Raw genomic sequence first — 23,719 nt, 5'->3', positions numbered from 1 at the left:
AATTTTCGGTGATTTTTGCGGGATAACGCCCGCAAAAATCACCTAACAGACTATAACTTATTTTCAAATTAATTTACAACCAATGCTTTAGAATTCTAGAACATCTAGTTTTCAACCAAGCAGAAATGATTTTGTAGTTTTATCAATAACTATATAATGTACAGGGTTAGATTTTGACCCATGATTGATGAACATTTCTAAAAAGATCATCTGCCAGGATAAAAACTAGAAGGTTGTTTTTCACTAGTTGTAAAGCTAGTCGACCATAATTTTTCAGAGTTGATCTTGTTATGGAAACATTCGCGTGAACACAAACATATACAATTTTTGGAGTAAAAGTTGTTCTTCGGAAAGCTGATGAATTTGGATGGTTCATTATACTGCGTAATAAAAACTGTAAAACTCGGCGATGAAAAACGAAGACGACTAGTTGAGAAGTTTCAATGTCCTCGCCGCTAATGCCAGACAAGAGAAAAAGAAAGTTGAGCCAACAATTGTTCAGTGACTTTGTGCATAAGTCGGGCCAATTGGATTTTTGGTTAATTGCGGAAAAATCTTTTTCAAAGATTTAATTCAATTGTCAGCGTAGAATTGTTCTGAAACAATTAGCATGAAGTTCATCTCGTGTTAGTATTTTTGTTCATTTGTTTTATCTATTGTTTTGTTACACGCAGGTAAAAGGAGCAAAAAGGAGCTTCGAAAAAAAAAACAATTTCACGTACATAAATTCAATTTCCATGTGTTGTTTCCGAGGATGTCTCCATAACAAGAAAACCTCAGAATCTAGTTGTAATCGCCCAGCTAATAAACTCCTCAAAAACATTCAAATTTTTATGCAGTCAGATCTCTTCAACTAATTTCATCAGCAATAAGTCACAAACACACGCCTGTTAATGAGAAAACGAGAAGAACAATTTCATTCATTTGCTCGGTTGCAATAACTTGACTGCAACCAATTTTTCGAACGAAATATGTGCATTTTGATTTTTAATAGAGTGAATCACTGACTAAAGTTTTGAACCTGATAACTCTACTTTTCATTTTTCTTAGCGGGTCTCTCATCAGGGTTTGCGATCAAAAATTATCAATTTTACCACAAATAACTGTTCGTTCCAAAAGTGACAGCAGAAACAAGTTTCGAAAACCTAGAAAAACATCATACAAAAAATGGAAACAAAAAATCATCCCAATATAGAGGCTATATATACTTACAGTAAAACGCAATTCATGGCGAGTCTAAATGTGTGAAGAACTTACTGATTAAGACTTTTGATTTGGAAAGAATATTTAACATATACAGTCAAACCGAAAAATTTTTTCAAAAAACGCTCGTTTTTCGTGACCTTTACGCTTTCGCTGTTCGATAAAGGAGTTTGCCTTCCTTTTAACAACAAAAATGAACTGGCTTAAAAGAAATCAAAAGTCAAACCGCGAAAAATCAAATTTGAACGTTAACAAATTTTAAGATTTTTCCTGAAAGAAACAGACGAAAAATCATCACGAGCTATATAAGTGTTTACTGCGCTCATTGATTCTTAGCAACGTAAGTCACAAAAACGTTCAAAAAATGTTCAAATAGAGATCTCACAAAAAACAATATTACGATTAGCCTCGCATGAACAATATTTTTAAAAATGTCAAGAAACAATTGTCAGCAAAGGCATGGGAAATTAAGAAACACAATAGCATGGTAAAATTGAGGACGCGGTAACTAAGCCGACAATATAAGGGCAGATGCTCATTGAGCCGAAAAAGTTTTTATAAAAAATTGAGCAACAAACAATTCGAATGAAAATCTAATTGAATTAAAACCTTATCTCATGATGAAAATAACATTTATCCCTTCAAATCACGCAATATGTAATCTTTTTAGTCGAATAAACTTTTCAAGTGAAAAAATTTCGAAAATTTTCGACTAGTGGTTATATAAATTTCAAACATGCCCAAATTAGGTCTGATGGTGAGAAAGTCTATTCAGCTGGGAGTTGTTCACAAGTTATTCAAAAGAAAAAGTATGCTCTTCATTTGCATTACAGTAACCATTTGCCGCGTTGACCTTCAGTTTTGATTGGTCAATCGCTTCACCCACTTGAATCTCATGTGTTTATAAAAATCTAAAATAGCCTTTGATGTAACCAAGTACTCGGAACCAGTCCGATAGCAAATTGTTCAATTGACATACACATACAGGAACGCAAAAATTATGCGTAAATATCACGCTCTACGGTTTGCAATCGTTATCTGCAACTTTTGAAAAATGGAAAAAATTGTCTTCGTATCTCAACAGAAAAAAGGTGCGAAATTAATATGTCGAAACATACTCTAAATATTAAAATATTATACAACTTTATAAAAATTAAAACACAGAGGCGAAGCTCAGCTTCGCACCAATAGCGATACCAAGCAAGCGCAGCAATGCAAGCTAGCGAATAGAAAATAAGATTTATAAAAAAGAAAAAAATGAAGATAATTTAAGATAAACACAACCCCCAGAATCAAATAAGTTTTCAGTATTTACAGATCGGCACCTAAGGCAACAACAAGTGGGCAGACGCCCATTGAGCCAAGAACAAAAAAAAATCTGAAAAGAAATAGTTGTCATAAAAAAATTTCGAGCAATTAAGTTTCAAACTTTAAACCTTGCAGCAGAAACTACGCCCAATTTTTCCAAAAAAAATAAATCATTTTTTGCCTTTGTAGCGACACAAAATAGAGTAACTCAGCCAATAAAAAAATAGGCTGAAACCATTTAGGCAGAATAAATTTTGAGCAAAAAAAGAGGAAAATATACAACGAAGGGGTATTAATTTTACTAATTAGAGAAGTAAACCAAAAACACCTGCATCTAAGATCAAAATTGCTTACAGCACAATAAAATTCCCCGATGTGGCAACTAAGCCGACAAAGCAAAAGCAAACAAACGAAAATATGACTATTCAAGAATAAAATTTTTCAGTTTCATACATATTGAAAATGTTCCGCGACTCGAACACGGCCTCAGGATACAAAGGCATCGGCGTTACCTCCAGGCCAATTGGGAAAAGATCCCGAAGTTACAATGCAAAGGCATCGGCGTTGCCTCACGACCAAGTTGCAAAAGGTCCCGAAGTTTCTTTCGTTTCTATCTATGAACGCAACCGGGAACCTCAATTCAAAAAAAAATTGTATAACTTCTTATCAAATTACTTTTCATTTGCAGCGTCTTGCTGAAATGGTAAAACGGTAGTTAAAACACTAGGACAATAAAAGATTTGATTAAAATTCAATTTTCAAAAACTTTCACTATGAATACAATTGTCAAAACTGAATAACTTTTAATACTCCTTAAACTCAGCATTTAAAAATTATTGCACGTGAAAATATGGTGTAATCCAATTCAAATTTTACACACCACTTGCGATACAACAAGTATAAGACTAAAAAACCAAGACTCAAGAACTATCAAAGAGGACTTCGTAAGTTGCAGCTGTAAAAGAAACAAAAAAACATAGCCAACTGACAGCGAGAAAACTGCAAAACGCGAGAAAACTGAAAAACCTTTTTTTTCTTCAAAATTTTCAACTTTTGAATTTGGAAGAAAAAAAAATAGATCGCCTTAAAGCTCCTTGAATTTGTAGAAAAATTTATGATGGACAGTTTTCTGTTAAAGTAACCCAATTTGAGAAAAACTGAATCAATAGGCAAAACTTTTATTTCGCTGGGAAATCTGATAATTAATTTCCATTTTCGAAATTAGAAGCCGATCACGTTTTTAGTTACCTTTACAGATTTTTTGTTCGATAGTGGAGTTTGTCTTGCTTTTAACAACGGAAATGCACTGAACTTGAAAAAAAAATCACAAGTCAAGCCACGAAAAATCAAAATTGAGCGTGAACAAATTTTAAGACCTTTGCCTGAAAAAAAACCAGCAAAACCTATATAAGAGTACTCACTAAGTTCGTTACTCTTAAAAATGAAAATAACTTTTTTAACGTTAAATTTATTAAACTTTTCTTAAAGAAATCCAAGTAGTGTTGAATTTGAGCATTCAAAATTTAAATTTGGGGCCACAGTCAAAACGATCTCATAAATATTATCGGAAATAAGTAGGAAACAAAATATTAGGTAAATAAACCGACATAATTAAATCCTACAGCCAATTAGCTGAAAATCAGCCAAAATTGTTCGGCAACATTTTATTGGCAAATATACACACGAAAACCATATACGTACTGAAATCAAGGTGGTTTTATACAATTCTTTAGGGTTCTTTTCATGCTCATATTTAATTCTAGACAATCCGCCAGGTCATTGCTGTTTATATCTAAGGCGCTCTAGCAGCGCGCATATTGACTGACGTTTAATCAAAGATTTTCTTTGTTAAAGCTTTAATGTTAAGCGACATTATGGTTGTGTTCTCTCTCAAGAAAGCTTCACTTCTATTCTAATAACTGATCAACAATCAAATTTATCAGCTGTATATACAAGCAACGAACAAAAACATATATTGCGAAGAGCACAGATCATATAAGTCCATCAGAGAAAAAACTAAGAAACTGGACATTTAGCTTTTGCTTTAGAAAATTAGACTGCAATTACCTAAAAGCAAAATCCGAATACTAGTTTGACCTACATGTTGCGGAAAAGTTGTTGATATTGAAATATATCGTGCATAATTGTTTTGACCTAACGTCGGATCACTTGACGAAAAGTTTAAAGGTGACAGCAGTTTTATTTCAAACTAAACATCAAAGTATCAAAGGCAATTCAACATCAAGAGAGTATTAATGTTAATGTACAATCAAACAACGCACAGCTGATAAGATGTATAAATATGGCAACAGAAGGTCTTTTTTTTCTCTCATGGAACCAAACAAACAAATTTGAGTAGTATCCGGGCAACGGACAAAATCCGAGCCAGATCCGAACTCGGTTGATCTTCTATCACGCGCCCTCGTCTGCTTCCCCATCTTCTTCGTTCTCGTCCTAAATTCGCAGTATGTTAAATATTGTATTCATAACTCCCGCCAAAGTGTTCAATGACAAATTATGACTGTCAGCTGAGTTTACTGTGAGTACATCAATTGGGGCCATCATCGTTTATTCCAACTCAAAAACTAACAATTTGAGGCGAAACACCACTAAAATTGGCACTTGAAATTTTAAATGCTAAAAAGATTTGAGCAGTAATAATTAAAGGCCACAACTGCAACCCCTGGGAGTAACTTGACATCATCCCGCCATAGAGTCGAGACTTTGAGAAGTGTTTGTTAAGTTTTCAAAAACATTTGACGCTTTAAACAAAGACAATCGAGATTGGAAAAGAGTAATGAACGCAAGTAAAAAAAATGACTTTCTTGAAAAAATCTCAAACGAATTTCAAGAAAAAAAATAGAATTTCAGAAAAAAATAGATGCCCTTTAAGCTATTTGATTTTCTAGAACATTTTATGAGTGGCACTTTTTGGATAACATGAACACAAATAGAGAAAAATGGATCAATAGGAAAAGTTTTTATTCCGCTGGAAATCTAAAAACTAAATTCCACTTTCGAAACTAGAAATCATTCACGTTTTTTGCGCCATTTCCACGTTCGTATTTGGAGACTGCTATTTACGTCACTTTCAGCAGATGAATTTCAATTGAATTTAAAAATTGCATATACATCTAAATACAATCATAAATGCTACAATATGAATGAATGCACATCTGAAGTTATTAGAGACTTTAAAAAAAACTCAGCAAGACCTATATAAGAGACTTCACTGCGTGCATTACTCTTGAAAACGTCATGTCTTGAGATCTTCAAAAATGAGCAATGATATTTGGATGGAGGACATGTCCCCTTTTTTGTAGGAACAACAAAAACGCGTAAGAAAAAAACTATCGCTAAAATAACGTGCTCTTCACAAACACTGGCGAGAACACGACAAAAACAGCAGCTCTATGATGTCGAATCAGAAAAAGTAGAAATTAGCCTAGATTTAGTTAAAATTCGGCTACGCTTTGGACTCGATCCGCGAACTAGGTATTACACAGAGACAAAGTTGCATTTCGCATACACAAGCTAAAGTATGACCGAAAACGCTACTGGGAAAAACTGAATGAGTAAAACTATGAGTCTAAAAAGTTTGTTAAGTGACGCACGCCCATTATGAGTCTACATAATTGCGAATTGACGCAGGCCACTTATGGCGCTTTAGCTGTAGCAGTCAATTGGTAAAAAAATTACCAATTAAAATGCCTCAATTTATAGAGCGGACGCATTTAAACAAGTATATGAAAAAATTCATTAAAAAACACCCGACCCTGCCCAAGTTCACGCCCTCTTATTTTGTTGCCGGTCTCCTTCCCTATCTCTACGCTACAGATCCATGATACCTTGAACCTAAAGTGCTAGTGCTATTTGTAATATAGTACTCTCTGTTAATATCCTTTGCTCTGGCTGTACTTAATAGCTGGTTACTGATCAAAATGAACACTAATAATTGCGACTTAGGTTGGAAAAAAAGAGAGTTCATACTATCACAAAGGCTTTGCTTGTTTAATTAGTCTTAGGGACTAACTACTCACCCTTGGACGCTTAATAAATCACAAACACCGGCCACAAATAAAGCCGAGGACAGGTGCTAAAAATTTCCAATACTACAGATCGCGATTTTAGCCAAAGTTTCACCAAATAAATGAACTTTTTTATGCAATTTAGGTAGCTAAAAAGAAAATCTGTACAAATACACCAGGCTCTCAAGCTCGCGAGGTAATTATCAGAAGAATTGAATAGTGTTATCAAAATTTAGTTCAGTGTCATCAAGTTTTGTAAATACCGCTAAAGTTTCAGAAAATCAGAATTTTTTTCGCAAGCACAAAAAACTCGGAAAATTATGCGCTACTTACACAGCAATCGCCTATTCTGGATAATGTGACCCCCACCCAGGAGTAGGAAGAAACTATGGCGTAGGGTGAGTTTTTTTCTTGCCGATTGACTACAAAACCGAAAAAGTAGTCTCGAGAAAAAAAACTTTTTTCGAGAAAAAAAAGACGATATGTTACAAAAGGTGGTAAATTTGAGTAAACTCCATGCATTAAAATTGAGAACTATAATGCAAAATATAGCCTTTTCAGTTTCAATCAATTGTACTACTAAGGTATTTTTGTAAACCAATTAGTCTGCCATATCATATGCTATTCAAAAATTCAAATTTTACCATTCTTTTGTCAAAAAATTTGGCTTTTGAAATAAAATATTAATAATGTGCGAAGTATAACAAAAAGAGATCCAGCTATTCAAATTGAACCTACCATCTATTGTAATAAATCATCAAAAAAAGTTCTGAACTTTCCGATTTTCCTCCAAAATTCACAAAATTTGATGGCAATCAATTTAATTCTTCTGTTATTTTACGTTATTTTAGCTATAATTTTCTCATGTTTTACAATGTTTTTTCCAACTTAATCGCCTTTTACAAAAACATCAATAATGAACTAGCAGAAAAAAAAATAGAAAAATGTTGACAACTTAAGTCATGATGATCGGAACATAGTGCTTGTTGAACTTGGTACAGTATAGTTTACCTCGTCGTCGAAATCTTCTTCGTCGTCATCTTCGTCTACGGGATGGGCGAGGTAATAATTGAGTGGGTTGGGCCAGAGGTCCTCTTTGATGAATTCGCCCAGATCCAGACCACAGTCGGAGTCCTCAGACAGGAGCCAGTTGAAGAAGGCAGCATCATCCGAGTCCACGTCGTCTTTTTCTGCCTTTTCCACAAAGTTCTTTCCTACATTGAAAATTACCCATTGAGCAAAACAGCATTATAAAAGCTCGATTAACTTTTTGAAATACATCTTGTCTCAAGTTAACATGTTCCTCCCTGAATTAACGAAGTAAAGGTTTTTTACCCCCACTATTTCTTTTAGGCTCAATTTGCATAAGGATACAAGAATACTCGATTCTTATCAGCTGAAAAATGTAAAACCAATACGCTCCTCTATACCGCTTTGGAGGGGTGGTGCTGGTGGTTTCTTAGAAGGTCAATCTCTTGTCCGGTCAAATCAAATAACATATTCTAGTTGCAAGAATTATCAAAAGATGACACGCGTAACTATGTGCTCACCTTGTTTCCACTGAATTTTCGTGCAAGTTGACGCGATCTTTCCTCCCTCTTTAACAGTGACAATTTTCTCGATCTTTTCGTTTGTGAAATAAGGATTCTTTTTTGCATCGAACTCTAACTCCATTTTATAGCCTGTTTTGATATCATCGTTCTCTGTGACAAAAATATTCAATAGATACTGAAGACATTCACTCTCATCGTCAATTATGCAAGGTCCGAGCTGAGGATGATTTGTTAGAACCCGGTGCCAGAAGCCCTAAACAGCTTACTTTCATTCATTATGCCTGAACGTTTCGTATTGAGGCGACTTAAACCATCTGCAAGTCTTTGCGAATATCAAAACCAACATCTGACCGGCAGTTTTACGTACAAAAAACACGAATTATCCAAAAATCTGCTGAAAGAATTGCAATCAAAAGCGAGAAAAAATTCAATGTCTTGTTTTGGCAGCCTTATCTAAAATTACTTTTCAAACTGCGAAGCGTTATTTAGCAGTAAAAACAGTTAGCGAGCTCGAAGCAAACGCTCATTCGCAAACGATTTGAAGAAAAAGAGCGGAGGTGAATGCAGAATTTCGTCCCTTGTCGTATTTTCGTCAAGCCTGATAAAATTTAATTGAAAAAATTCTAAAATTACAGAACATTATACTTATTTTGAATGGAGCCACCCGATAATGATGAAATTTCAAACGCAAAATTCATTTTTTTTCCGGAAGATTCAGTGTAGCGAGATTGAGATTGGCGAAAAGAGATCTAGCGCTTACCGAATATCTCATTAGCAATCACGCCTGATGCAAACCAAGTATTTCCATCTAAACCTTCAAAATTTGATAACCCCACGCGCGCCCGATAATTCAACAAGCTGCAGTTAGATTGATTCAAATTTCTCTATCAAAATGTTTCAAATTTTTTTGAAACTTCCTTATCTAATTTAGTTCATTTTGCTGAACATGGAACTTAACAAAACTCGAAAAAAAGCGTTTATCTTATACTTAATTGTAAGTCGTTTGCAATAGCTATAGGCGCCACGTTTAAATTTCAAGATAAAGCGAGCTTGGAAAGGTCAAGGTCGAATGTCTAGACAGATTTCTGGACAGGAAAATTTGAGCGGAGGGCAGCGCAAGTCACGAAGGGGCAGTACAGAGCAAGACAAGGTAGCGGAAGAAGAAGTAAGGCGGGGCAAGAAGGAGCATGACCGGGCAGCGCAAAGCAGAACAGCGTAAAACAAGGGAGGACAGCGCAAGGAAAAGCACAAAGAAAAGCAGCGCAGGGAAACGGAAGAAAGGGCAGGGAGTAGCATGGCAGCGCGAAGCAAGGCAGGGCCGCACGAAGCACGGGAGGGCAGCAAAAGGCGTGGCAAGGTAAGGCAGGGTAGCGGAGCTCAAGGCCGCATAGGAGCGCAACACAGGTCAAGGCAGCGCAACACAGGGCAAGGCAAGGCAGCGCAAAGCAGCCTAGGGAAGCAGAAGAAGGAGCAGGACCGGGACAGCGCAAATTTTGGACAATGTAGTGCAGGAAAGGCAGGGTAGCGCAAGAATAAGCGAAGCAGCGTAAGCCAGGTAATGACTATGTCGGGGAAACGCGAAGAAAGGCAGAGCATTGCAGCGGAAACAAGACAGAGCAAGGCAAGGCAGCTCAAAGCAATGCTGGGCAATGCCAGGCAGCTTAGGGCAGCCAACGCAAAGCATGGCAGTGCAGTGAAAGGAGGGACAAGGCAGGGTAGTGCAAGAAAAAGCAGGACAAATTTCAACTTAAGATGTCATTAAAGTCAAGTCCATTATAGTTTTTTCTCATTTTAGACCCCAGATAAAGCACCCCAACCCTCTGATATTTCAAACACATCGTATAACTGCTTTTGATTCTAAGCGGGAAAGGGGATTACATATGCGATAGAGGAGTTATAATAAATGAGCTGAGCTAAGCAACCAAAAAAGCCTGTTTTTCAGTTTTTTTTGTTTTGGTGATGTCAATTAAACTATCAAGAACGTTACAGCAAATGAAGAAGCAAATTATTTTTGTGCAAGAGTTGAAAACGCCGAACGATGTCTATTGATTTAATGAATTATACTTAAATGCTCATAGTTAGTAATGCGCGATACTCCACTTGCCGTTTTGCCAAACAGGGGCCCACTCTATCACACTTCAAGGAATTGAAGGGGTGCTATAATGGGATAGAGCCTTTTTAGAAAAGCGTTAAGAGTTATCAAAACAATTCAAAATGTTTCAAATATTTAGCTTGCATCAGAAGTGTTTTTGGGACCCATCAGGACAAACTGAACAGCAGATAGATAGATCATCAAGATAGACAAAAAACGATCTTAAAAAAGTAATTGCTTTTTTTCAATACACACCATTTAAAATAAGATGGGTAAGTACCCATTCTGCTGCTCCGTTAAGCCAGGCTTTTTTAAAACGATACGATCAATATACGATTGCGAATCTTATCAACTCATGAAAAGAACTCTAATTGGGTCAACGTTTTTTGTTCTAAAAAACTGGAACGACTGCTGTCATGTAAAAATGAAGCTGTCAAGTTAAAGTGAAAATTTTAAAAACTCTACTGCTCAAATCTCTTGCCTCAAAAATTAGCAATTTCCAATTGAATTCATGGCAGAAAAACTTGCTTTAACCTTCAACATATCAATTGCATCTGTCAAAAAAAATTAAGTATTTCAAAATCATTGCTTGAATAGTTTATTTCCAAAAACCTCGAGACTTTGCGGACCAGTGACGGCTATCGTAAAATATGAATCGTTTTGAGTTTCAAGAATTAAATGGCTTGCTTCAAAGAAACTATGAAGAACTCACTTCACGAATTTTGATTTTTTGCGAAACATTGTTAGTTATCGAATAAATTTCAAATACATCAATGTTTTATTTATAGCTTGATAGTTGGCTTTATTTAAAACAATTTCTTTTTTCCTTCAATGTTTTCTGAATCCTTTCAAGCCAGCAAATAACTTGAAAGCTTACTTAAGTTATTGTCAAATGCAAGCATGTCGATTTAAGCACTCTGATCAAACCTCAATTTGGCGTTACGTCGCTTAAATAGCTAACTTCAAAAAAATTCATTTTCTTTTGCACATGAAATCAAGCCATCATAAAATTTTTCCAGTTTCTTTTGGTGTGATACTTTGAATAAAAACTTAGCTTTTTGCAATCCATTACAAGCTATACAAACATCTTCCTTTATTCAAACTTTCATTGCTTCTTTAGCTTGCTTTAAAAATTCTTAATTTATGCGAACTTGTTCAAGCCATCAACTTAAATTGAAATAAACTGGATGCACTGGTAAGTTTTTTGTTGTAGTAAAATCGAAAATTTTGTTTCTAAATGGGATTGCTCCTAGTTCTTACAAAGGATAAGTAATTGTCTCATAAGACAAAAAAATTTTCAACATAAGCAGAGCCAACTTGGCTGCATCAGTTGCGACTGATAAGTTCCGCTAGTAATCAAGCACAAAGAATTGACCATATGATAATTCTTTTAGAAAAAGTTTTTCAAAAGTAACCAGTAATTTTTCTACAGTAACTCGAAGCTTCAACATACAATGCTTCAACGCATTCAATTATTCAACCACATCTGACTGAAAAAAACCCTAGCAAAAATCAATTGCAAAATTCGCAAGCACAAGCGGAAACACGACATTAATTCGCTCGGGAAAAACAATGAAACAAACATACAAAAGGCAAAAGAAGCTTTGAAAAATACAACTTCAGCTATATTCTGGGATCGAACCGCTGACCTGGTGATTTAAATTCTCACGTCCTCGCATCTTGCCTTGGTCGGTTGCTTGATTTTGAAAAAAAAACACTTACGCTGAGAGAGCAGACGAGAAAACTTGATTTCAGAAATCAAAACAAATGGTCAGAAATTCATTGTACATGTAATCGCTTGTCAGACAACAATCATCAGCAAACAAAAAAGATAAAGTAGCCGCAGTAAGACAAAAAAACAAACGAGCATAATTAAAGTCAGAGTATATAATTAAATTGAACTAGCGTTTAAGGCACCTTCGGTGCTTCGAAATTTTCGACAGCTCATGAAAAACCGCATATATTGCAAACAACATCTGCAAACTTTTAGTGTACTCTGACTGCACCCAATTACAGGGTTGGTAATTTCGAACTTAGAAATTTTTTCAATTCCCTTTTTAAAAGCGTCATCTCGAAAACTTAATGGGCCTCTGGAGAAATTTGGAGGCCAGCTTTGCAACCACTGGAAGTCCCTGAGAGCACCCTTCTATCGGGTTAGGAATCCAAAATTTTGTGAATTTTTTTGAACCTAAGTTTCCCGGAAAAAAAATTTAAAAAAAAAACGTCTTATCGCGGAAACCTAAAGGATTTGAGCATTCATATTAGGACACAAGATTTGTGACGCCTGGTTGTACGCTGACAATAAGGTTGTATCTTCCTCAAGTTAGTGTTTCCAAATTTTTTGAATTTCTTTGTAGATAAGTTCTTCGAGAAACATTGAAAAAATCAAAAAACATCAAATCACGGAAACTAAAAGCATTTGAGCAGTCGCGTTTAGCAGTCGCATGTGGCAAGATTTGCAACTCTTTAGAGTACCCTGACAACACCGAACTATAATGTTGGAAATTTCAAAATTTGAAAAATTATTAGTTTAAATTTTCTGAAGTTTCCTGAAAATTATTGAAAAAATCACAGAAAACGTCATATCTCGAAAACTACAAAGAACTGAGCAATCATATTTGGAGGCAAGGTGCGCAATCTTTGAGAGTACCCTGACAAAAGCTAACTACAGGGTTGGGAATTTCAGATTTTTAAAAACTAATAATAACTTAAGTTTCTGGAAATTTTTGAAAAAATCGCAAAAAAACGTCATATCTCGATAACTACAAAGAACTGAGCAATCATATTTGGAGTCAAGTTTCGCAATCTTTGAGAATACTCTGACAGGGCCCAACTAAAGGGTTGGGAATTTCAGATTTTGCGAAAAAAAAAATCATCTAAGTTTTCTGAAAATTTTTTGAAAAAATCACAAAAAACGTCATATCTCGAAAACCACAAGAACTTGAACTGTCATATTTGGAGGCAAGATTTGTAACTCCTTAGAGTATTCTGACAGCACCCAACTAAAGGGTTGGCAACTTCAAGTTTTGTAATTATTTTATTTGAAATCTCTGAAAAATTTTGAAAAAATCTCAAAATCGTCTTATCTCTTTAACTAAAATGATCGGGCATTCAAAATTGGAGGCCAAGTTCGCCACCCCTAATTCGATATTGGGCTGCTTAATTTAAACTCGGTAAAGTAACCACTAAAATCAAATAGGAATATCGAAAAAAAAACTTAACCATTGCAATATACGATATAGCTTAAACATGCAAAAATAATACGTTGAAAAAGCTTAAACATGGCGAGATAGTGAAGCCCGCATTTAAATATATAATAGATATAAATCTGCAAAACAAGAGATGTGCTTCAACGCGATTTAAAAACTTATGCATAGAAACATAATTATATCGGATGACGCGGGGGGTTGGGTTAAAAGATATTGTGAATTTCAGCCACATGTTCACTTGACGTGAGGATAGCCTGCGTCAACAGTCACCGCTCCTCGACCACTGTACTTATTGATGAGCCAATTGTATAAGAGTTTGAAGTTTGATTTTAGGGAATTCGATCCTCTGATACATAAAATTGTACTTTTTAGGAGTGCAAAACTAATGTTGGTTCCGATGAAGGTGTGGGTTGCATCTGCGTAGCAGTCTTCTCTCTTGGCACTTGATTAAGAGACAATGCTTTCGATAACTTTGGTGGCAGAAGGTCCAGTTCCACCAGTGCATGCAAGCATTAACGGGTTGAAGGCGGCATTCTTGACTTCTATGATTCTTTGTTCATATTTGAGTTTTTCAGATTTTCATGATAACTATATGAGTCTTTTATATTATGGACAACTTTTTGCAAGGGGATTGAATATTTGAACTTCAAAATATGTCTTCTTAAATCTGGACTCCCATAGAGAGATTGCTTTGATGTCTAATCTTGCCTCATCTTCAGTAATCGTTGACTTTTTTTTATCGAAGGACTCGCCTTGTAACGGCTGAGGATTGGGCTCAATTTCAACATCATAACATAGGTCGTCTAATAATTTTGCAAATGTGTCTCGTATCTCGTTGTGCCTAGTGATGATGTAGTCTCCTTTTGGAGAGTGAAGTTTATGTGCGATTGAGAACTGCTCGCCGCATGCAAATACCATTGGCATATTCTTAGGATACCCATCCGTATCTGAGTGATATACCATCTCTGAATTCAGATTTGGTCAGGTTAAAGTTGTAACGTTTCAGTGGGAGTGCATTGAGCCAGCTCGATGAGCCTTTCTCCGAGGCTAAATCGAGAGTATATATTTCCTTGTCAGTTAATTTGGCTTTTAACTGCTCTTTCTTCAATTTCAAAATCTTCGCATTTTGGCCCAGCATGTTCGCGGTACCCAGAGGTGGAGCAGAGCCATGCCAACAATAGATAAAAATATCGAATTTTTTCTGCGATGCGAATATTTTCTTGGATTTTTTTCTTTTCGTCAGAAATCTAGCCAGATCACTAGTCCCTCGATATGGTGAGGGAATAAATGCTATTAAACTGCCAACGCTATGAAGGAAATTTGCCAACAAATGAGCACTTCTATTAGCTAGTTTCGTTAAAAAAAGTGGATGGGTAAAAAACGTGCATGAAAAATTTTTGAATAAATGACTTTATTTTGCATATTTTTTAGAACAAACTGACTGTAACTTACAGGTATCCGGAGAAAACATTCTGCTCGCTTCCTGTACAAAGGATCGCGTTGTTTGTTGTACTTCGACTCGATCTTCAAAATTTCTTCACTTGATTGATCGTTCAGTCCTTCAAGTGCATTCTGTGTCGCATCAATGTTTTCTAACCAAAGCAAAAAAAGACTATTCAAAAGTGACTAATCAAAAAGCTATTCAAAAAGACTAATCAATATGCTCCCTTATTTCCTTTAACAGATCGGTTTCCTTTAAGAAACTCGACCATGTATAATAATACGTACCAATTGCTAGCTGCATATCCGCCTGCTTTTGAAACTCGCTCTTTCCATTTGACGTCGCTTTAGCGTCACCCATTACGATTCTATGGCGTTATCAAAGTAATCTGTGATAAATTTTAAGTGAAGGAAAGTAAAAAAGGCCGGATGGCTGGGAATCCAGCCAATCAGAGAGAAAACCATTAGGAGAGAATTAAAGCCTAATTTTTGTGATAAAATTGTAAAATACATTTTTCTTGGTTCAAATTTATCGCTGGTGTGTTTTCATATCAAATGCGCGATGGGCATTTCTCTTCTGATTATCTTACCAAATCTCGCCGTTCCAGTCGTAGGCGAGTGAAGCTTCCCTGGCGTATCTACACGCAAGAAGGAGTGAGCAGGTTGAACTACCCTTCAACAACACCACAGGTTGTACCGTTCCCACCTATTGCATTGTCGTTTTTGCGACATTCGACAGAATGTACGAAAATGCAGTTTCACATTCGAATTTTAATGGAGCAGAAAAAGAGCAGCTAACCTGGAAGATTTATGGTTTTAACAGATTAGTGACGTTATTTGAACGATTAGACAAATCGGGAAGGGTTCGCATTGACTGGCATAAAAATTTTAAAAAATTCGAATTGTGACGTCACATTTTTCAGAAATGTTAAAAAGTTCATTTTGGGAACGGAAACGGAAGAAAAACAGAGCAACAATAGTTGCAGTAAAAAAAACTACGTGAAAAAAACTACAGATTGAAGTTATAACTGGAAATTGTCAGAAACCGCTCCGAGTGGTAACGATTGTGCCGCTACAATCGTTACCGAGCAATTCGCACGAACGAAGAAGGGTATTGGGACGACGTGTACAGCCTTCCTAAAAGAAATGAGGATGTTATTTTCCCGGATTCCAGAATCCGGAGGGGTCTCGGGCCCAGAACTCAAACTGTTTTATATAAACTTTTAGCTTCCTGGTCATGCCCTGAGTTGAATTTAATTAACATCCAGATTCAATTTCAGAGAATGAGAAGCTATGTGAGGGAAAGGGTTGATCCATCTTCGATGGAGATGATGACTTTTATCTACTGAGCAAAAACAATAGTTTGAGAATGCGTTAAAATTGTAATTTCAAACAAACGTTTTCGCACATTTTGTGCATCTTCAGGTTTTAAAAATTCTAAACTATCTGTACAAAATGATCAAAGATCATAAAAAGTGTCACACACATCATTACTTCAAAATTTTGAAAATTCAACCGATCAAAACTTTACAAATATCACTGAAATTATGTAACAACTATTATGTAACATTTTAAAACATTTTGTCACAAATTTCTGAGAGTTTTCTTCATTTTTATTTTCACATTTTCGTTTTTAATGCTAAAATGTAAGTTGTTTCAAAATTTTGTTGTTTTAGCCAGAATTTTTCGATTCTGGAACTATAGCCTTAGTGTCAGCTCCCTACTTCTAAACTCGTCGCGCGTGTTAATTGCCGGTCTCTCCTTCCTAATGTGCAGCGCCTCTAATGTAAGTAACTTGATGCTGCTGGACGCCTGGTCGATTATTTTCCAATTAAACTCAGACTTACCACTCTCACTACCACACTGCCTTATATGCTGTCCAACTGGGGTATCCTCTTTTCGGTGTTCCTCAATCCTTGTGGTGAGATGACGGACCGTCTGGCCAACATAGATGGATTTGCACCCACAACATTCAAGTCTGTACACCACTTTTGATTTCATTTCACTGGAAAAGGAGGATTTTAGAGAGGGCATACAAGTTTTCAATTTCCTCTTCGTGAATATTATCAGCGCATTGGTGATATCGCGCACTTTTTTTGCTAATGTCTTACTGTGATTCCCCCTATATTGGACCATCAAGATGGGTGGTGAATCACTGCTATAATCACAGGGCTTCTTTTTCTAAGCCATATTCTTTTTGTTTTTGCCCTCGCTGATGATTTTTTCAAGGGCATGGGATGCAACCCGCGTCGACCAACTTTCCGGATATTGGTTATCCAACCACTGCTCACGGTTGATTTTCATGGCTTTATCATATTCTTCCCATGTTGAGGTACTGCGGAAAACCCGGTGAACAGTTCCTTCAATCACACTTCTCTTGTACTGAAGGGGGGCGCAGCTTCTAAAATTTAGTATGGTACCTGTATCTGTTAGTTTTTGATACCATCCACAGCTAATTTTCCTGCTTTTGTGAATACTAATTTGTAAATCCAAAAATGCCAAAGTTCCGTTTGTGTATCTATTGTGAACTGTATATTTGGATGTAGTAAGTTTGCAGCCCGTAGCAATTTTTCGGGATCACCCTTCACTGTTCTCACTATATCATCAACGTAACGGAGAAATAATTTAGCTTGTTGCCCTGACTTGTTTTCTCTCTTATTGCGATGCATTTTCTGCAGTACCAGACGGTTTCACTTATATTTCGATACTCATCATCTGATATATCACCGCATTTTACGTGATACCAGTTCAAACAGCATTCACATTCTACACCTTTTGACCTGTACGTGACTTTCTTATTGCACTCGGGACATATTCCGTGAAGATCTTTCTCGGGCAAAAACATTTCGGGAATATCCCTCGATAGTGCAGTTTCGTACTGCTTCAGCCAAAGATTTGCTAAAATAACGGCAAGAGATGCCCCCATTGCCAAACCATCTTTCTGAACGTACCATGTTTCATTGCACTTGAAATGGACTTGACTAACTGCCATGTTCAACAGTCTCTTCATGGTTTTCCTTGCTCATACAGTTTTCTCAGAGCTCTGTCTATCGCTTCTTTCAGTGGAACATTTGTGTACAAACTCTTCACATCTAGAGATATCAAGTTTTCATTGGGCTCAAGATTAGTGCTCTCTAAGATTTCTCTCGCATCTAGTGAGTTGGTTTCGATGTTTGCGCCCTCAATTTTCTCAAAAAATTTTGCAAGAACCTTGTTCAAGTTATAATAAGAGCTACCAGGCAAGGAGAGGACCGGTCTTAATGGGGGTATTCACTTTATGCACTTTCGCCAACCCATAAAGCCTGGCGGGCTGCCCCCCAGTAGACCTCATCCTTGTGTAGAGACTCTCACTTATTTCATCTTTTTTCCTCATAGCCAACAACTCCTTATTGATGTCTCTTTCTATCTTCAAAACAATCGCATCACTTGTTCCTTTACTTTTGCTGAATTGATTTGAATCTAATGTATCCGACAACTTGTTCTCGTAGGTGTCCTTTCTCATTACCTAAAAACCCAAGCCTTTGTCATACGGTACCGCAACTAATCCATTACTCTTCAGATACTTTCGGGCCTTCTCAACGCCTTTGTCAGATGGTGTTTGCTTCACCCTTTTAGCATAGGCTTTTGCCACAGCTTCGATCTCACAAAGGGCCTCCCCGGGGACTTTACGATTTTTGAGATCCGATAGAAAGATGTCAATGTCGGCGAGAAAGTGCGTCTCATTAAATTTATCCCTGACGGGATGCTTTGGCCCTAATGCCAACAATTGTTGTACCCAATTTGGTAATTCAACATCATCAAGAGCTCTTACCGAACCCTCACCTTGCTTCCCTAGAGGTCGGTCTTGCCTTTCTGATAGTTTCATTAGCTTCTTCTGATGGGTGTCTTTGACTGTTGCTGTTTGTCTTTGTCCCCTAAGACTTAAATATTTAATTACCGAAGGCCAAAACTTCTCATCTACACCACTCTGTACTGCGCCTCTCGCCCTTTCTAGTTTGACTTCAACGTTTTTCTCATCTGTCCTTGCCTTGTTTATCTCCGTTCTTAGAACTTTTTTCTGAAAACTGTGTACCGCTTGGTTCGAAAACACCCCATTTTCCGGTACCCTGAACCTCAAAAAATCAGGTATAATGTCGTTTTCTCGACAAACTCTCAAAAATTTAACACGTTGGTGACAGTTGATAAAAAACAACAGTAATATAATAAATACTAGTAGCCCTGTTTTTAGGAGTGACCTCGTAGTCTGGCGATATTGAGACCTAGTCATGAGCTCACTATTCTTGCATATAATTAGGGTAATTTGAGTGTTTTGACCGAAGCCGGAAACGGTAACGTTTTTGTCGACCCGATGTTAGAAAGACCACCAAAAATAACTGGCTTTGGCAGAGACGGTGAAAAGCACAAAGAGCTGTGTTTAGACGCTAGCCAGTCGTTTTAGAACCCAGCTTTATTTTCCGTCGATATGTATTTCCGGTCAAATGTTACATTTTTTTTAAACTCTCGTATTTAAATTAAATTCTTTTGTGATTCATTGCCCTACCACCCCCCATCTTTTTACTTAAGAGAATCTCCGATGCTTTCGCTGTCTGTGTTTCAGGTGTATGCCCCGAATCCAGGCAAGTCGCATCCCTGACTTCTCACAGAAGCTTGTAATTGGCACATCAAGGACAAAGTATATCAAACCAGCTTTAGTAAAATCTACAACTCACTCCTACCGCGGCGCCACACTCCAAGATCTGTATGAAACAGTTTTACAATACACACCAAAGCGCCTTAATACAGTAACCATTATTGCCGGGTTTGATGATAATACGTGCGCCATTCCCCCGGTTTGGCACGGTCGACCTTCCGAAGCACGCCATAAGGAACGTTAAAGGCATTATTACCTAAATTATGGTGAAATTGGAAACTTTCTAGAGAAAAAAGTGTAAATTCAAGTCTTGTGAAAAGACAATAATGCAAGTATGAAAACATGAAAAATATCAATAGTTAAATTTCAAAAGTATGAAACATCAGTTGTAGTCAAGGTGTAGTTGTTCTAGGTAATATCAAGTCAGCTTTTAACGTTTATCGATTAAAGGTGACCCTTTATTACGTTGTAACTCATGTCTATTGGGACAAATCTCTGAGAGGTCTCGAATTATCAGCACTATTAGTACGGTTCTATAACTTGGCTTACAAATCACTGATATTGCTACGAACCATTTGACTAGAACGAAACTTCGGATTCTAATTGATTTTCCAGTGATTCTTCAAAATAAAGCCGCGACGGCCCAGAGGCGTCGGATTGGTCCTAAATAGATTGGAACCTCTCTAAGAAATACAAAAAACGGCCATTTTGACCGAATAGATGAAAAAAACACAATAACCGGAGAATAACCGAATTCCAAGACAAGAATTAGTCGGAAAAAAAAGAAACGAAACCCCTTATCGTGATAGCAAGACTCGGTAAGGTGCTTATCGAAAGAAGATCGTATGAAAGGAAGGTCCAGTGAACATTTGGAACGGATCCATCCCTCCCGTTCAACGAAATCAGAAAGATAACGTTGTAATCTCCGGGAGAGTGGGGAATTGAAGGCCCGGTGCTGGCAGATTTTTATAGGAGAATAACAATTTACTTTAGCTGCTGTTATGCCTTGAACATATTTAAGTTACTCCAACTTTAATTAAATTTTTCAAAGCCTGAGCAGTTAGATTCGAGGAAAAAGTCAATCCATCTCTAATGGATTTAGTATATAACTGTCAATAAAATAATTTTTAATTATGGATTTCTAGCGGTGTGTTAAGTGGTAATCACGTTGTCTGGGGATCCGAGACCCAGTTATGAAGTTATTTTTTTCAAATAAAGGAAAATTGATCAAAATTCGTTTAGCTGATGACGGAAAAATGATAACATAGTACTAAATCTTGACAGACCAGAAAAACCACTGACTAAGTCAAGACGATTAAAAGCGAGTAGGAATAACTGTGAGTAATAACTGGGCGAATGTTACATAGACATTTTAATGGCGCTCCTGAGTGAGCCTGCTAAAAGCAATAGAACATCACGATCAGCAAACGCTTCAGCGACAAACCCTCCGCTTCGGGCGTATGCACGAGATAAAGGCCTTATTGTCCTGCATACGCCCGAACTAGAGGGAAGGTTCCCTTCCCTTGTACTAGAGGGAAGGTTCGGACTCTCCGACTAGTACGATTTAGCTTTTTAACTTAGTGAAGACCGAAAACTCCGGAGGTCGGAGGGTTAGGTGGGAATTCTAGATCCCACTTATCCCAAAGCTCTGGGACCAAAAATAAGTAAAAAGGAAGCGTAAAATCAAACAAAAATTGTGTATAACCAAGAAAAAACCCAAAACGAATTGACTTTAAAACTGAAAAAGTACAAAAAATACAGTAAAAAAAAACCCAAAAAGACCAAAAACAAAAAAAAAAACAGAAAACGATACTTTAATTATTATTTGCGAACAAGATATGATCCAACTTTCCTATTTGTGGTTGTTTCAGAATGATTTATATCATTTCTAATTGAAATATCAAGAGTGTTGGTTGTTGGTTAGGTACCCTACCTTGAGTGTTGTTTGAGTATTTAAGCACGTTAATGATAATTTTGCCGGTGACTGGAGGGTGGAGTAGCAAGCTGACAGAAGTGTTCCAGAAGCAGCAGGGGTCAACAGAGACAACATTCACAAAACTGTTGAATATAGTTCGCACAGTTTTAGTATTTCTTGGGTACATTTTCAATACAACAAACTTAGGTTTTCGAGGAAACAATTAGTTTCGGTCCAATTTTACCCTCCATCGATTGCGAACTTCCGAGTCAAGGGTCTTAATTCCTGTTTTTGGTGTAGAACAGGGAATAGTAAAATCGATTAACGACTAATAATAGGTTACAACCCGTATTATATATTAGTTTTCTCCGATTTAGACCCGAAAACACCCTAACATTGTCGAAAACTACCAATTTTGGACCAAAATGAAAACCCCAAAATTTTGAATATTTCTCGGAATTTTTTTTTCCGAGAAACATAAAACTTCTGCACAGTGAGCTACTACGTAGTTCGACCCCCTAACGAAAAGAAACCGAGTAAAAAAAACTCAGTGGAAGTTGTCGAAAACAAATTTTTTTGATAAACTTTTTTTGTAATTTTCTAAACTTTGTCAAAATGTTTTGAGGAGAGAAATTTTGAGTTTTTTGAGGTAACGCGATAAAAAATTTTGCGCTCGAGCTTGCTAGGAAAACGAGCTCAATTTTTAGAACAGTTTTTAAGTAACCCTCCGAGAGATTCAGTGGATAGTGATGCGATAGAGACTTAAAGATCGGAAAAGGAAGGAATCGGGGTCCAAATTTGATAGTTTTTGACAGTTGTTTCTATCCCATTTTCGGTCCATTTTTGCAAAATTCCAGTACTCTACAGGAGTACTGCGCATGTTTGAGTATTTTTGAACGCTTTCAGCAAGAATTGCCAAAAAAAGTCTCTGCGAACCTATATAGGAAGTGAAAAAAGGCCAGTTTAGTAAACGCGTTATCGTTAAATTCTCAAAAACTTACAAACAGATCGGAACACCATAGGTCGACATTTTTATCTCTTTTTCTGGTCCCCAACCGTATTTAGGTTGCAAGTATCGGAAAAATGAAATCGTTTAGATTTTATCAGTTTGGAGGGTCCAAATTTTAGGAAACCCTCCGAGCAACAGAAAGTTTATTTAGACTCCCTCATCATCCTACAACGTAGGTTGACCCGTTCAACTAACCTTGATGAAAGTACCTTAGGCCGCGATCGCAGACTTTTCCGCGGCAAAAACACTTGGTTTTGCGATTCTTGGGGAACCATCCGAAGTAACTCTCCGGAGTCAATTAAGCCCCTTAATAACCCTCCTTAGTAAAAGGTTTTGCGGAACCCTCCGAAACGGTTCGAGTAACCCCCCAGAGTAAATTTAGCCTGTTGTGATTCATTTTGACACTAGCCAGAGGCTTCTTTGAGGAAAAAAAGTGAAAACTTGGAAGTTTCAGGGATCCCTCTGAGGTAACCCTCTGGAGTGTACTAAGACTCTTAGTAACCCTCCTTTAGGAAATTCAGAGGGAACCTCTGAAGCAATCCAGATTCATTAAGTACACTTTAAAAATTAAATAGAAGGTCATTGAAAGGAAGACTACAAAATTGAAATAGAAGGGTGTGTGTGTTAGATGTAGTTACACCAGACGAACCGGAGATTCGCGATCAACTTTGGATTCTCGATCGGGTTCATCTTAAGTAACCAAACAATTTTTTTTTCGATCAACTTATTGATAGTGTGGTTGCCTTGAGCCCCTTAGTAGGAAGGCTTGGGCAATCCGAGAACACATAAAAGAGTACCTCAGTGAGTGCAATAGTAAAGAAGCAATCATTTGAGAAGAGAAAAACTGTGCAATTGGAACTGTTCGAGTGTGGGGGAGATGTTGCTTAGATTATAAATCAGAGGTTCTAAATCAGATTCTAAATCAGAGGAAAGCTCAGGCAGTAGTATCACACATAGAGGAGTACCTCAGTGAGTGCAGGAGCAATGAGACACTCACTTGAGAAAATAGTGTCCTGTACTTCGTTCATTTGGAGTGTTCCAATTGAGGGAAGTCTTTTTCTATAAGAATAGGTTCTATTGTGTCCTTATTGAAGCTATCAATGCTTTTTTACAAAGATTTGTTTATTTTTAAATCAGGCAGTGATTTGATACATCTATAGCTTTAATTTGATACTGCTACGAGAGATCGTGGTCTTCTGTTGCTATCTTGTTGTTAATGTTGTTTCGTGTGTTGATTATTGTATCTAGCTGATTTTTGCAAAATATTGTAAGCTGAGTATTTGAGCGAAATTAAAAATAACTCAATACTGGGCAAACCCAATGTTTATTCTC

General features: G+C 36.8%; 2 protein-coding genes across 6 annotated transcripts in view; both read right to left on the bottom strand.

Annotated features, from left to right (window-relative positions):
- The window catches only part of LOC134848909 (beta-catenin-like protein 1), a 183,865-nt gene that overhangs the window by 29,442 nt on the left and 130,704 nt on the right, over positions 1-23,719 (bottom strand). The window lies entirely within an intron of this gene.
- LOC134848911 (protein SET-like) overlaps positions 4,692-23,719 on the bottom strand; it is a 229,324-nt gene continuing 210,296 nt past the window's right edge. For 4 of the 5 annotated variants that reach the window (XM_063866463.1, XM_063866465.1, XM_063866464.1 and 1 more), the window contains exons 2-6: positions 15,122-15,205; positions 14,846-14,985; positions 8,090-8,345; positions 7,551-7,753; positions 4,692-4,965 (exon numbers count right to left, since the gene is read on the bottom strand). In XM_063866463.1, coding sequence (XP_063722533.1) covers positions 4,924-4,965; positions 7,551-7,753; positions 8,090-8,345; positions 14,846-14,985; positions 15,122-15,194 — 714 coding nt within the window. In that variant the 5' untranslated portion in view covers positions 15,195-15,205 and the 3' untranslated portion in view covers positions 4,692-4,923. Of the gene's footprint in view, positions 4,966-7,550; positions 7,754-8,089; positions 8,346-14,845; positions 14,986-15,121; positions 15,225-23,719 lie in introns of all 5 variants that reach the window. The other variant, XM_063866461.1, reaches the window with a different exon arrangement.

Source organism: Symsagittifera roscoffensis, chromosome 6, assembly GCF_963678635.1.
Source record: "Symsagittifera roscoffensis chromosome 6, txSymRosc1.1, whole genome shotgun sequence".
NCBI lineage: Eukaryota > Metazoa > Xenacoelomorpha > Acoela > Convolutidae > Symsagittifera > Symsagittifera roscoffensis.
Note: the sequence above shows the minus strand (reverse complement) of the source record. Positions and strands in the feature narration are given on the sequence as shown.